Source organism: Candoia aspera, chromosome 2 (genome assembly GCF_035149785.1).
Source record: "Candoia aspera isolate rCanAsp1 chromosome 2, rCanAsp1.hap2, whole genome shotgun sequence".
Taxonomy (NCBI): Eukaryota; Metazoa; Chordata; class Lepidosauria; order Squamata; family Boidae; genus Candoia; species Candoia aspera.
Window position 1 is genome coordinate 159,460,714 of NC_086154.1, and position 16,580 is coordinate 159,477,293.

The window sequence follows — 16,580 nt, forward strand, 5'->3', positions numbered from 1 at the left end:
TCCGGTTTAGCAGATCTCCTGATGAAGCCAGGAATGTAAGGGAAGTTCTCTGAAAAGTTCTATGATAATCATTACTGCTGTGGAAGAATAGGGGAAGGAAGTTAAATCCCACCAGTGCTGCCAAGCACATTGTTGTGAAGGATAAGGGAAGGACAGAGAATGCCAATATTGTTCCTAACACTTCCCAGAAAAAGCACTTTACCTTTTTCTATTTTAAAACTGTAAACTATGTGCCACCATCTTTTTTCTCAGGAAACCAAAACAGATAGTCCATTTTAAGCAAGGGACTAAGAATGTCATAGTCCAAGATATTATTTACAGTAATTAAAAAAAAAAAAATTACAGGTAGTCCTCACTTAACAACCGCAATTGGGACTGGAATTTCAGTCTCTAAGCAATGCAGTTGTTGAGCAAGGCATCACATGACCGGACCCGATTTTATGACCATTCTTACTGCAGTTGTTAAGCGAATCAATGGTTCCCTATTGATTTGACTTGTTGGAAGCCAGCTGGGAAAGTTGCAAATTGCAATCACATGACTGCAGGATGCTGCAACCGAGCCGGTTGCCAAGTGCCCAAATCGCTATCACATGACCATGGGGGTGGTGTGACAGTCAGAACTTCAAGGGTGGGTTGTAACTTTTTTTAGCCCCATTGTATCTCCAAACTGTTGCTAAACAACCTGTCATTAAGCAAGGACTTAAATGACAATAATGATTTATTGGCAGCAACGTAAAGGTAAAGAAGTTCAAATTAATTTTGAGTACCCTTGCTTAGTTATTGTTACAAATATGTTAGTGGAGTTATGACAAAGAACAGTCAGCTCCTAGCGACTATATGGATAGGTCCATGTTGTTTCTTGGCAACAATACAAAGGTATTTTGCCATTACTTTCTTCCAGTGTACTTTCTTTTTTTTACTTGCCTACAGCCCTGGGATTTACTGATAGATTCTCAGTTTTAACCCTGCTTAAGCTTTCTTGAGATCAGCCAAGATAGGCTACCATGTTCTCTGACAACAGTGACAGTGACTTAGCAAGTTAAGTCAATCTTAACTTCCTCTATCCTGTATAATTGCATCCACACAGTTCCCAAGGCAGTTTCCAGAAATGGTTTGCCATTGCCTTCTTCTAGGATGTTTTTTTTTTCATTTACCAGTCTATCCAACAACTACATGGCATTTCAAGGCAATTCACTACCTATGTAATAACCAGCACCAATGGTTTTAGCTTTGAAGATCAGCCAAGGTGGGCTTCCGGAGGACAATAATTCTTCATCTATATATTCTATCCTGATATTTCTTTCCAACAATTTTTAATTTTTCACATAATCCCTCCCAACATATTCCACTCTATTGTGTACTTTTACCCTGAGTGAAGGTAGGGTCCACACTAGATTTTCGATAGAGCAAATTTTCCTTACAAATGAGATTTTTTCCTGTTTCATTATGTTCCCAGAATTCTGGCTATGGAAGAAATCTATCTGGCTGTGAGCCATGCTGCTTGCCATTCATGTCTGGTACTTTGGCACACTGGCTGGGTTTACAAACATGTCAAGGCAAAATGTGCATGGTATACTGTGTCTTTAAGAAAATTTCTTTAATCATGCATGCTGAATGTATGTTCATTCAATCTGTAAGGCCACCTAACTGGCAACACTTAATCTTGATTGACTTAACAGCATGTTTATAAAATTAACTTTCTGATTTGCTGTCATTTACTCTGCACCTTGACTCTGTTCATTTTACTAGGCCAGGAAATAAATACCTGTTTGAAGAACTGCTTAAGTATGGACTGGGAATGATACGGCACAAGCAGTCTATGCCTTAACAGGGACTGCCTGTGAGTATGGACTCCTTAAAGCTTCTTCCTCTACTTGTATCAATCCCAGAATTAGAAATAGAAGAATCTTTGTTTGTCCTTGACTGCAATTGGGGCAGAAGAGGTTTCCAAGAAATGGCAAGTAACCATCTTGCTACATTGGGTGGAGAAGGAAGCACTTGCTGCTTATAATAGCTTGCTTGCTTGCTTCATAGATGCTGCAGTCCCAGATGACACAGAAGAGGGTCTATTAGGTTTACGACAGACAGGAATGTTCTGTTTGAGCATTACAGTTTTTGGAGCTATATTCAGATTCCTGGAGACATTATTAAAAAGTTTGTTATAAACCTCAATCTTAAGATCAGCAACTATGATTTTGGTTGAGTAGCTGATGATGGTTCGAGTTTAAGATTATTTTCTCATCTTTTATACCGAATACAAAGGAAAAGCTTCTGAGTGGTCTGAATTGTGTTAGAAAAAGCACGTGCTATTTGCCATGCAACTGAGTAATGAAAACCCAGGTGCAGCGACGGCAGTTACTTCAGCATCTTCCGAAGAGTTGTATTCAGTACATATCACTGAAAAGAAATGGAAAAGGCTCTTAAAAGGTTTCTGAACCTTAGACGTTACAATCTAAAGGTAGCTATAATCAATGCGGGGAAAAATCTGCATCCCCATTGTGGAGCCAACATCAGCCCCGAAACTGTCTTGCATTTGAGATTTGCCATAAATGTGCAAACAAAACAAAACAAAACAAACAAAAACCATCACTGGGCTAGAGTATGGTTAATGGAAAATTGTTACATTCTATCTCTACTCACTATGTAAGTCAGGAAGCAGGACAGTAAGCTCATAACTTTAAGCCTTCAAACTTGATATAGGAGCAGAGAAGATCTTTTTCCATTGCAAGTTTCCTGTGAGTTGCTAACAGGAATTTAATACTTAAGAGTGAAATAACCCTTGTAGTTTATGAAGGAGCTAGGACTCAGCCTGTACCACTTGTTGGAAGTCAAGCCTGAAGGAGAAGAATTATACTACTATTTTACGTGACACATTTCTATTCTTCCAATATTGGGGAGAAAAGCATGATTATCTCTGGTTTGCTGGATTAGTACAGTAAACACAGTAAAGCTTTTGAACAAGAAAATTCAGAAGTTGTTGATGACTTTGATAAATTTGAAAGATGTCACTATAAACACATTGATCCAGCAAGAGTCCTCAATATACATGTACATATGTAGATGCCATTTGCAACTTGCTAGATTAAAATATACTTCATCTCAAATGGAAAAGGCATGAGCAATATCAAGAATTGGAGGACCCACACACTGGCGAAGCAGTCATAAAAAAGCAGAAGACTCATGAGTTGAGAATATGTCAGAATCCATAGGCCCTATACAAGGGTCTGCAAAGATAGCATTATAGCTTCCTTGCAACTGAAGAGATTCTTGATCCTTGCAAGCATGGAGGTTTTTGCTGTTCTGGATGAAAAGAATGGATACTAGCAGGTTGTGCAAAGGAGTGGCAAAGCTACTCCTCAGAACAGCCAAAAAGGATGATGGAGAGGGAGCTTCATGAGACAGAGGAAGAGCTAGGAGGCAGGATAGGGCAGGAGTTCTCTCCAGTGGAACTCTGCAGCTGCAAAAGAAATGTTAACAAAATTAATTGATTCAACCTAGGAAGACCTCTTCAAGCCTCACAGCACTGTGGGGACATGGGGGCTTGATCTTAGGTCAGTGCAGCCTTTGCATGTAGAACGAGGCTTAGTATTCTGGGCATCTTCTCACTGTCTGAAATATTCTATGTACGTGCCTCAGAACTGTATATAAATAGAAGTACAAAACACTTTGCCTTCAACATAACTTTTCTCGTAATATTAGAATCAAACACTATCATAATCAGCTTATAATGTCTCAGAGAACTTAAAGGGAAAATATTGTTCTACAAAAATTAATTCTTTAAATGTGAAACCAACAGAATCAGCATCTTAGAAAGGCACAGTCATAGAGTTACATTTTACTAAAAATCTTTGTAACAGATTCTGATGCACCCTTTCACATTTTCCTAGCTAGAAGCTGCTCATTCAATTTAATTCAGGCAATATTGTGTTCTTGTATTTTTTCTTAATTAAAATATTACTATCAAACAATGGCATTCAAAGTGATCAAACAATGGTCCTCAAAAATCACTCTTTTGTAAACTTTGATTTGTTCCATTGGTCTTTGTGTGTTTATGTACTTATATTTACATAGAAAAATACTTTAAAATGTGATCTCCTTAAATCCAAGCCTTAAAAATCTTGAGGGGAGCGAGAATATTATTATGCTACGTGTTCATCTACCTCATTATGTATGATACTGTATCTTAATTAAATCCGAATAAGGCTAATTCAGGCTAAGTTTTAATTCTCTCAAGATATTTTCCATGATTGAACAGAGGGAACATTGCAGAAAAATCCCTGTCTATGTATGGAATATGTTTTGTGCTAAAATAAACCCAAATATTTCACATTCCTTTTCATTTGTGTATAACATTCATATTTAATCACAATATGAATAAAAATGGCAGTCAGTTGCATCTCTAGTATGAAATATCAAAATGTTTTTTTTAAATCACCAAAATATTGATACTTTGGAAATAAAACAAGGAAACTAAAATAAGAAAAACTTCTGAATTAAATATTCCAAAAATGGATGAAAAGGTTTTAGTACTGCAATTTCACATAATATCAATATGTATTTTTATAAGATCAGTGTATATGACAGAACAGGATATATAACTTAAAGCAAAATGCTGGATATGTGCAAAAGCCTTAGATTGGATTGGGTTAGACATCTGAGAGACACCTAAATGTGAATTTAATTTATTTAGTTAAATGTGAATTTAGTTAATTTAATTAAAACTGATCTGATACCAGACTGCAACTTATTTTTAGACAACAGAGTATTAATTGTAGACAAATCTTAAAAATCACATCTTATTTTCCAAGATTCTCTTCAGTATAGCGAAAGAATAGTTTACATTATAGAAGTTTAAATGGATTATGAAACAAATGAAACTGAGCTTAAAAAGAGAGAGCTGCTATACTGAAGTATTTTTCTAACAAACTTCAGTTTACTACATATTTAATAATATTTCTAAATAAGTTTCTCATACTTGATCTCCACTATTATAACTCAGATTTTTTTTTTAACTTTAACTTTATTGTGAAAGGTGAAAGGTCCCCTGTGCAAGCACCGAGTCATGACTGACCCTTTGGGGGGACGTTTCCTTGGCAGACTATAGTGGGGTGGTTTGCCATTGCCTTCCCCAGTCGTCACCTTCCCCAGCAAGCTGGGTATTCATTTTACCGACCTCAGAAGGATGGAAGGCTGAGTCAATCTGAGCCGGCTACCCAAGAGAGAGTCCAGCTGGGATCAAACTCAGGTCGTGGGGAGAGTTTCGGTTGCAATACTGCCGCCTACCACTCTGCACCACGTGAGGCTATTTTTAACTTTATTACTTAGCTTTATTATGGGTCACAGATCCAGACTACCTTAGGGATTTTATGGATCACAACTGAAACAGACCAACTGAAGAACAGAACTTGAGCAAAAGGAATCAAAGCAATAGAAATGGAAGAGCACATCTGCAGAGAAATCCAAGGGAATGAACTTGGTATTACTAGTGAAACCATCAGAACTAAAATCAGTTAAAGAAGGAATCAAAGCAGAACCATTGTTGGTATCTACGCTCAATCATCCAACCAATAAGAAGATGTGGATGATACTTTTCAAAAGTAAACTACAGACCTTTCAAAGAGGTATGAATAGCTGATACAGGTTTTTAATTACCCTGTATCTGATGAAGGCAAATACTGTAAAACATAGTCTTATCAGGAAATTTCTATTTTGTCTTGTTGACAACTTTCTCCTTCTGAAGGTTGGCATAAAGGGCCAGCTTTCTTTTGACTTGCTGTTAACCAATATAGAAAATTTAACAGATAAAATGGAAGTAGTGACAACTTTAGGGAAAGTGACCACATAAAGCTAGAATTCTTGATATAAATGGAACTAAAACTGAAGGTAGACTTATAGTCTGGAAAACAGAATTTAATAAACTTGGGATAGTGATATGGAACAGGAGCAGCTAAAGATAAAAGGAGCCCAAGATGGGTAAGAATTCCTGAAAAAAGGAAATACTAAAAGCCCAACCAGAAACCTTCCCAATGAAAAGGAAAATTTTAAGACAAAAAAACCAGTCAATTTGACTGCACAAAAAGCTTAGTAAAAATTGAAAATGACAAACGTGATATGAAAAGAGGAACACCAAAGAGTTATACATACAGTTAGCGTGGATTTGCAAGATGCCATCAGGTAAAACAAAGTTCAGAATAAGCTGAAATTAGCAAAAGGTGCTAGGAACAACTTTTTAAAGATTCCTTCACTTACAGTATGTTCAAAATAAAAATATGTAACAAAAGGCAGTAATAAAAACAAATAGGTTGCATTTTGTCCACAGCATTTCACTGCCTACTACATATGTGAGCAAGCTAGTCTGAGAAAATTTATTCTTGACAAATCCATGTTGCACTCTGGTAATTACCGCATTATTTCCAGATGCTTACAAACAGATCTCTTTATTAGAATCTTCCCAGGTATTAACATGAGACAGACCAATCTGTTCTTCCATAGACCTTTATTCTTGAAGACAGACACATTTATTTTCTAGTCATCTGACATTTCAAAAATTCTCCAGAATTTCTTAAATTTAAACAGAAACTCGGCAACAGTAATCAGTGTTTCTTTCAGTGTTCCAGGATGCAATTTATTTACCCTCAATATCTTAACTCATGTAAAGTATATAATTATTCCCTGGCCATGTCTCAAGCTGCAATCATACTTCATCTTGTACTTTGAAACTCTTATGAAACTAAAGCCTTCTTGTTAAGGAAAAAACCCCCCGGAACAGTTCCATCATTTCTTTGTTACCCATTAGCACTGGAGCATCTGCAGACCAATGCCTTTCCTTTTATTTTGAACATCTCTGCAATTACAAACTAAGTGTGTATACCCTTCCTTAGTGATCTTCCATCCTTCCTCTTCTTATGTGTCCTTTCTTAGTTTTCGAATTGTCACTAGGCATTCTATGTAGTCACTTGGCTTGTTCTGGTGTCTCTTCTTTTTTTATTGGAAGTGTTTTTAAATATCCTTTCCGCTCCTTCTTTGCTAGGGATCCCAACCATCTTGACCTTTTCACTTTAGCTTCTCCTGCAATACTTCAATATATTCCAGCCAAAAGACAACTATCCATCCAAGGCTTGGTTATACCAGTCAAGTTGTATTTTTCTTTTTACATGAAGAGTTCAAACCTCATCTTGTTTCTCTTTCATACTCTGAACAGTAGCATATAAACAGCAAGTCTGTGTTGAATGTCAGATGCCTCCCCATATAAAAAACTCCTTCCTGCACATTTAAACTTGCAAGATTGATGCCAGCCCTATTAGGTAGACCAGACTAGGAAACAGACACAATGTAGACCTAAAGCTACTTTTATTAGCACAACTATAGTAACGGAATCTTGCAAGTCTGAATGTGATTCCCTTCCTCCCTCTTTTATCTTCATCTGTATTGGGGGGAAGGGGATGCTGTCTGAAGCAGTTCATAAACCACTTCTTGGTCTGGGCTCAAGCCTCGTTTACCTGATGGTTGGCTTGGCAACAGATCTTCCCTCTGACCTTCAATGCCACCCTCTATACTCACTATGTTTGGCCAGATGCAAAGGTTGTCTTCAAGTATCTGAAGAGCAGTCTCATGCAGAAGATGAGGTAGACTGTTCAATACTTTCCAAATGACAGAGACAATAAACAGCAGCTTTAAATTATAATGAGGCAGATTTCAAAAGAACGTTCCCTAAGAGTTAAGAGTTGTTTGCAATGGAACAGACAGCCTCACAAGGTAGTGGTCTCTCTTCCATCAATATATTTAATCTAGCCATTTGGGGAGGCTGCTATGGTACTGCAATCTTGCAGTGGGCAGGAGGCTGGACTAGTTGGATCTGCAAGTCCATTACATTCTATGATTCAAGAAGATGAAATGAAACGACTGAGAAATGGGTCAATTACTCATGTTCATGTTAAACATTACTGCCAATTTCAAGAGTGCTCACATCTCTAATTAATTATAAAGAAGTTGTTCTGTGATATTGCCCACCTTATAGTTTTGTCACAATGGCATACCTTTTAGAGGTATAACATAAACACAAATGATTTTATAAATGCATTTGAATGAGCCCGTCTGACAAATAATAAAAAAAGAACTGCTCAAAGAAGTTGTGACTACTTGCATGTTGCAGATCCAAAGATGATAATGGCTCATGTTTGAAACCAGCATGACTAAACTCTATCATGAGGAACAAGCTACACTTTTACTAACACCTGCATCAACTCCTCAGGCCTGGGAAAAAAATCTGTCCGGAGAGCCACTGACAAGCTGCGTGGCTAATTCTGTCACAGACAGATCAATGATATGACTCAGCATGGTAGCTTCTTAAGAAGCAGCTGTGAAGTTCAAGTGCCACAGGACCATGTACTAAAAAAATATATTTTACATTTTTGGGGGACAATAGTGAAGAGTGCGCAAGAAGGAAGAATTACTCTCTCTTTTTGTATAAACAAAAAACTTCTTCCACATAGGACTTCATTAATAATAGTAAAATCCTACACATACCTATTCAGAGGCAACTTACTCCCAGGGAAAGGTATATAGGATTATTTTTTATTATTATTATTTTGCTACATTAATCTACAGAAACATTTCTAATTTAAAAGTACTGCCTTTTAAAAAAGGAAGTATTATTTTTACTACTAAAAGTAGGTAGGAAGCATAATCTGGAAAGAGGTAGTCTCCCTTATAGCACTGAGAAAGAGACACCTCTTTGTGTCTTATGACACACGCGCATGATGTATAAACAAAGGAGATATGCCTCTTACTTCAGAAAGTTTGGGCTACAGCCATGATTCCCAAAAATATGAAGCATAAATTCAAATTATGATTCTATTTAACAGTCCTTAGCACTATCTGAAAATAGGTTTAATCCTACTGTGTCTATATGATTACCATTTTATATTTCAAAAATAATCTTCATTAAAAAAATTAGGCTACTTAGTGTTCTAATTTACTTACTCATGTAATTATTAAATTTATTGCCTAGTAAAAATTGCAACATGGACTATAACCACAGCTACATTCATTCATTAATAAACCATTAGGAAATGACTTGTCAACTGTGACAATTATGGATGCAATTAGATGTCACATCATCTTGTCTCCATCAAGACTGAATTGGCAACATATAAAAATGTCTATATGTACTATTTCCAAATGTTTCCTTTTATTCCACACTCCCTTGAAACATCTATGCTGTGAAAAGAATATTTTCTTTCTAACTGTCCAACATTTTTATCCATCATTTCTGACTTCACTTCTTGATAGGATGGCATACAATTCTCTATAATGCTTCCAAATTACCTTGGGTAGTGAAGTTAAAGAGTGCGGGCTTCTCTCGCCCACTTGGTAGTTTGATGTTTGGGTCCCGTAATTCATCAAAGAAAGAATGTGCACAGGCTTCCAGTGGAGTCAGGCGGGCAGTAGGGGTATATTCCAACAGACGGCTACATAGAGCTATTGCTTCTGGTGGAGTGCGGGGTCGGAAGACCTATGGAAAAAAGAGGACAGGCTGTCCATTTTCTTTCACTTTCATAGTCTGTTAGCAAGACTATGAGTCTGAACAATTAAGCCTCCTGGAGTAGGTATTATTTTGCATTAAAAAAAAAAAAAAAAGCTAACATCAGATCTTTGCCAACTGGCTAAGGTAGAAATCCTTATTGGCAAGGAGCTATACTGAATAAAGTTGAAATTACAAAGCCCCTGAGGGATATGACTGACATACAGCACAAAGCTGAGGAAACTTTGGGAAGACAGGAAATAATACCCTTAAAAACATAAAGGGATGCAGCTAGTTAGGCAGAGAAAAAAGCAAGGGAATGGGATTTTCTGAAGAATATTATACAGTCCCATTAAAAAACTGACAATCCAAAGCATGGATTTATGTTACCAAACTGGTTCAGGCTGATTTGTTAATAGTTTTAGTTGATCTTTTAATATTATTTGGCAAGTAATTAATTAAAATATTGTGTATTCTCAACAAGCCATCATCACTGTTGCACTGCTTATTTTCTCAGAGACTCAGTTTAGCTGCCTTAAACTGTATTTTCACCTTTGTGGAAAATGCACCGCAGGCCTTGGAGGATAAACAATGGTTAAATCCTGAGTGTATTGTGAGATAAACTGAGTTCACAAAATGAAAGCAACAGCATAGACCACATGCAAAATCAAATGCAGATCTGCACAAATACATTTTTAAAAAGACATATTAACTTCAACCACATGGAAACCGTGTCAAAGATCTGCCAATCTCTAGTAAAGACAGAGGGAGAGACTGGGCCTAATTTTATATACTACCAGAAAAGCTGAGTTTTTACAAAGCACTAAAACTTATGAGGGAAAGCCTAGAAGACCAGATTAAAACAGAGTAGGATAGGATTTAGAGTAAACCAAAAAACATAAAAGCAAAATGCTAGTCAATTTCTTTAACCACCATTAAAAATCCCAAACTAGTGCTAAAGCAAGGCTGCATTTTTAGACAAGGTAACTTTGATGTAACAGAGTGATGGGGTGATGGGAGGAGAGTACAGCTCTTCCCACCCCAGGTCCTCCCTGGAAACCCTTCTCACTCAGTCATATACCTAAAACAGCCACACCCATAAAACTCCTTTCTTCTAGTTGTGCTGAAATCCAGTTTTTGATTTGTAGGAGAAAACTGTGAAAGTGAAGATGCTCCCAATCCCTTGCGCTTAGCAATTTTCCTCGGCAAACAGACCTGAAAAAAAGCAGGATTTGAAATCCTGTGGCTGTTGCTTCATCTCTCTGAGCCTTGCCTCACCTTATAATAGCTTCAGTTAGACACTCTAAGCTGCTCTCCTAACTGTTTCACTCCAAGAGGGGCAATTGCTTTATAGACAAGATAATTTCCAGATGAAAACAGTATGAGGGGAGCTGCTGCAATCACATCTTCTGGATGGAAAACACAATGGCAATTGTGCTTGGGCACACGTTTTGGAAGAAAGTGAATGGATAAGAGATTGAAAAAACAGTCTTGCGTGTGTAATAATATATATAATGAGATGAACAGTGAGGGTAGAATTTAAGAGCAAAGAAGTCAAAGCCAGTGTTCCAAGCTGTTCTTCAGATATCCAATTTGGGAACTAATTTGGATTTTTATTTTAAAATGCTTTTAATTGTTTCATTAGATGTTTGTTTCTTATGGTTGTTAGATAATTTTGAGAGTCATGTATTAAAAATGACAACGGATATTAGTCATATCATTGTTATTTTAAAAAAAATTAATCACAATATAAAGTCAGTACAGTAGCACAATTCTGCTTCCTGCTTTACAGTCTGTATGCTTGTTTTAAATTGTTCTTAAGAACATGTGAATTAGTAAGTTTCATTACCTTACTGTTAGGGGCAAACACAAGCACTGCAGAACAAGAAGGTGTAAAGCATTTTTCCACTACAAGCCCTGGGTGAATTGTATGATCCCTTTCTGAAAGAGCGTATAGAAGAGTATGTGGATCTGAGAATCTTCCATTGAGGATGATGCAATTGTTGCTTTTTTGAAATCTCATCAAAAAGTGAAATCCATAGGACATTGTTTCAAACACGTGTTGGGAGTTTGTGTAACAAGACTGGCCATTTTTTACTCAAGGGAAAAAAACCCTCTTAACCAGAGAGTTAATTATTCTGAGTGACTTTTCAGTACATGGTTACTAGATTTTGTTCAATCTCCAAATGTGACACAGAACAAAAAGCAATGTATGAAGCATGGATGTGATGGAAGTAAGGATGCTTTGTGAGGACAGAAATGAATGGAAGAGTACAGAGAATTAGTTTTGCTATATTCCCCTTTCTTATCTTATGCCATAAATTTCTTTGGCATAGTATTTCTCACACCTTTTTGTGATCTGTATAATGTTCACCCGTAAAGAGATTAGCATATGGACAGGTATCTATGTCCAAATATAAATGAAGTGCAATTCAATCCACTGATTACAGCCAATGGGGATATTTGTAAAGAAACATCCTTAAGCTAGTATCCTCCAGATGTTTTAGGTTACAATTCTCATCACCTCTAACTATGACAATTTTTAATTTGGTTTTCTTTATTTTTGGGGAGAGGATTAATATAGCATTTGCTTCACTAATAAGCTGGCAGAAATTATTCTCATGTATCTCCTCATGGTCTATAATTAAAATTGCAGGCACTCATGAAAATCAGGGAGTTAATTTTTCTTTGGAAACTTGAAATAAGTCATGAGATGTTTGCTTAAATGTTGAAAAATGTAAATATTACCTCGGTTCCCAAGCATCTAACTCTACAATGGGAAGAGAATATCTAGCTGACTGGACCTTGGAGTCTAATAGCTTGGTGTAAACTTTTCTATCCTCATTTCTGTTTCTATTTCCCCAGCAATTAACCTGGTGATATGGACAAAAAAAATAATATACATACCCGTACTCCTGAGGTGAAATGTCCTGTTCCTGACGAGTCCTAAGGATGATAATGCAGTGAAATAATCCAAACAGGGGGAGTCAATCCAAAAGAATAGTCCAGCAAGGAAAAATATATCCAATATTATAAGAAATCCAAAGTGATGGGGAAATATTAAATGTTCAATACAATTAGAACCTTTACACATCAGCAGCAAGTCCAAACTCAAAAAAAAAAAAAATAATAATTTTGCAAAGTTGAGGCATAATATAGAAACATTTTATTTTAATGCATGTTCCAATGCCAGTAGTTTTACTAAAAAGTAACAAAAATATGAAATCAAAAGTCTATGTAAAAGTAAAATTAGATTGAATTTTCAAAACTAAGCTACAGGTCTCCTCCCTATCTTGGAGAGAGATAGATACAGGAAGGAGCATGAGACATGCAATCATGCACAGACTCATTTATTCCTGTTTATTTATCCCAAAAGCACAAGCTGAAAAGTGTTCTGAAACAACACTTGTAAGAGAGAGAATAATTACGTTTCTCATTTCTAAGATGACCACTTTAAATGTCTATAAGCTATGAGTACATCAGGCCACCGCGGATTATTCTTCATCTTGGATTGACTTCCCCGCCAATGGATTTTTTTAGCATTTAGATTTTTAGCTGATATTTCATTAGGATGCTTCAGGAACTGGACTTGACACTTCAGGAGTGATGGTAAGATCTTAACTTACTTTCCCTTTTATTGTGGCTTCCTCCCTTATGCCCTCACAGTCATTTAGTAAGTGCAGGGGATTTATGTTTTTCTTTTTTAAGAGCAACTGATGATGACAGAAACACACTGCGTTCTTTAACTCTTCTCACCCCAATCTGTTCTGATGCTTTATTCACCCACTAAGAACTACTTAACAACATACAAACAACCAACATTAAAAGCAAGGGACTGTCACAGTTACAGGTCAAACAGTCAATAAGTTTGCCAACACTTAAGCACAATGGGGCTACCAAAACAAGGGATGTTTTCAGTGTTCTATTGTGCATAGGTGTCAAAGGACATATTGTGAAGTTCACTGTTAGCTGTGAACTGCCCTCACTATTATGTTTTGAAGAGAATAGTTACTGTTTTTCAGGTAGTTTTCAGTGAGGGAATTGCCATTTTGGATAAATGCATAAATAATCCGCGGATTAGTTTTTAGTCTGCGGACTAAAATTTAGCACTCGGTCTAAAAGCCGGCCCGTCACAATGAAATCTATTGAAATCTGAAAAAATCTTGACCAAGGAAAGGAAAAGCTGACAACACAAAGAATAATGCAAGTGGGCAGACTAACCTTTAGTATGCAGACTAAATACGGCCAAGTAAAATGCACAGGAAAGCCACAAGCAGAAAACTAAAACTAAAGTGACACATGTGAATGCTAACTAGAATTATTAAAGATGACTTCATTTCTTAGCAAATATATTTTACTGTAATCACAGATACTATTTTTAATTGATTTGCTCAGTTTGTTTATTAACATAAGTAATATGTCAAATGATATAAAATGCCATGCTGGAAAAAACATATTCATGAATGTTGCCATGTAATATGCTCCTGTTCAGAATTCCAACCTTTTCCAGGATATGCCATTTCATTTTCTTCTGCAGCCATACAGGAATTACCATTTTATAGCCTCCTGAACATGCTCAATTCACACTGCACTGTTTTGGAGAGGAGATTCCTATCCCTCCTCATTTATGTTCCATTTCTGCTTAGATGTTCTCACCCCCTCATTGATACCTTTGCCTATTTAGAGCATTCAACAGCGACATGGTACTGTTTAGGATCTTTTACCCTCTTCTTTTTAAGGGTTTTTCCTGCTCCTTTTGGCTAAAGATTCTTTTTATAGTTCTAGAAACCTTAAGTTTTGATAAGATGACTAACCTCTTCTAGTTTTATGGAAAATTGTGTCTCAGCAATAAGTTTATAAGATCACAATAAGGCTTTTTACATGAAATAACAGTCACTTGCATTTTAAAAACAAAAAATCCCACGTAATAATTTTTCGAATTTAGCACACTGGGTAATACCTTGGAGGCAAAGTATCAGTGAGCGTTGGTAAGATTTTTAAAGTGTCACATTTTCAAAGTTAGTATAAATTTCTACAACGTTGTCCCACATACTCTACCACCTTCCACCTGCGGGCATAGCGTTCTGAAGAACCAATATTAAGGAATTTATCTGGCTGTGACAGAAATACTGTTCTCAGTGTTGGCACTACACAGATTATTCAAACCAGGTGTTTTTTAAGTGAACAGGACTTCTGGAACTGCTTGTTAAAGGCATGAAATAACTGTAGCCACCCAAAGGCTGTTCTTTGGAAACACTGTTGGAAAACCCTGGCTGCTGCTCTGTATTTTAGTGGCAAAATGCAGTTAACTGAGACTATGAACGGGGCAATGACCTATTATATTGAAAAATACTGCCCTTTTGAACAGCAGTGGCCTATTCAGCTACGTACCTCCTGAGGAGTCTCAACAGTGAAGAGGAAAAGAAGAGGGGCAGTGAATCAAGCCAAGGAATAAAGCACAATGCTGCATCTATTCTGCAGTAATGGCTAATCCAGCCCCCTAAAATGTACTGGTCATGGAACCACGCTGCATTCACGATATGGCTGAGGATTCTAGCTTTTATTTATAAGGAAAGAGAAGTTTTTACAGCCATGAGTTCAGAAGGGCCAAAACAAGATTAGCTAAAGGAACTTCCTTTCTCTTGATGAAAAACCTTTGTTTATTGGAATCTTTAAAAGTCCACACTGACTGGATTAAAAAAAAAGTAGATGTGGAAGAAATATTTACTAGCTAGATTATACATCTACGGAAAAGAAGCCAAAATGAGAATTTTTGGATTTTTTTCCAAACAGCTGTGCAACTAGGAATACTTATAGTAAAACAAAATATATTAACTCAATAAAGTTACTGGCAGCCTAATCCTAAATTCAATTCACAATGTCTTTATTCCTGCCATTCTTATGTGACATCATTTTACTTACTTACTTACTTATTAGATAGCGTTGACATACATCTTAAGCCTTTTCAGGCAATCATATCTCAAATTCTATATTCTTTAAGCTATACTTCAATACAGTATATAATAAACAAGGCAAAGAATTTTAAATAAAAAATTACTTAAAATCACCAAAATCAGTTATTACAACCTCTTGAATTGGCTATTTGCTGATATACAGTAAATACACTTGCAAACTATTTCAAAACTAATTTGATACATTTATTCTGACTTTTTCTTGGTCTTTTCCCATGACATGTATTTGTTTTCAGTTTGCTCCAACATAACTGCTCGCTGCATACATCAGAACGGAATGTTAATTCCTACCCATTAAAAATCAAACTCAATTTTATAATGAAAAAGGAATCCATTACTAATATACTACATACACTTTTCTTAACTATAACAAGCAAAACAGAAATTTCACAGAATCAAGCTGAAACTCTGGTACAGCACAGAATATACTAAACTCACTTCACCGGATCAAGAAACTATTTAAGATAAATTTACAGAAGAATTAAAATCTTACCACTAACTGCTTTTCATTAAGACAACAAGTTTCCTTCAAGTCCATGAAGGATGGATAGCTTTAACAGCTAGGTTGAATAATTATATGTACAGCTATGCTATAAATTTGTTAGCTTTCACTTAGTTATTTTTATTTTTTCTAAAAAAAATCAAACCCGTGTAGTGTCTCATATTCTTCCTGATTAGATTATCTTAATCCTTCAATATGAAAATGTTTAACCCATGCAGCTTGCATTTTCCCACTCCTGATGTATTGATACATTAATAGATATTCTAGATCTAGCAGTCATCCCCACAAAGATTAGCTGGCAGAGATACTGTATTATATGAGAAAAACATTTAGAATCACAAGTTTCTTAGTTTTATACTCTGCCTTTTTTCCAGAAGATGGAATACACAGTACTCCCTCCTCCAATTTTTCCCACAACAATAATTTTCTGTACTCTTAAGATGAGAAAAAGTGACTGGCCCAGTCACCTAATGATTCTCCATGGCTGAGGGTGGAAATGAACCTGGGTCTTTATTACAGATAAAGAACTCTCTACTGGCTCTGGTCCACAGGATTAACAAACCATTCATTTTTTTTCAGCAAT

The 16,580-nt window shown here is 36.2% G+C and overlaps 1 protein-coding gene across 3 annotated transcripts in view; it reads right to left on the reverse strand.

Moving 5' to 3' along the window:
- The window catches only part of GSK3B (glycogen synthase kinase 3 beta), a 102,886-nt gene that overhangs the window by 11,163 nt on the left and 75,143 nt on the right, over positions 1–16,580 (reverse strand). For 2 of the 3 annotated variants that reach the window (XM_063294596.1, XM_063294595.1), the window contains 2 exons: positions 12,431–12,469; positions 9,328–9,514 (listed from right to left, as the gene is read on the reverse strand). In XM_063294596.1, coding sequence (XP_063150666.1) covers positions 9,328–9,514; positions 12,431–12,469 — 226 coding nt within the window. The remainder of the gene's footprint in view (positions 1–9,327; positions 9,515–12,430; positions 12,470–16,580) is intronic. The other variant, XM_063294597.1, reaches the window with a different exon arrangement.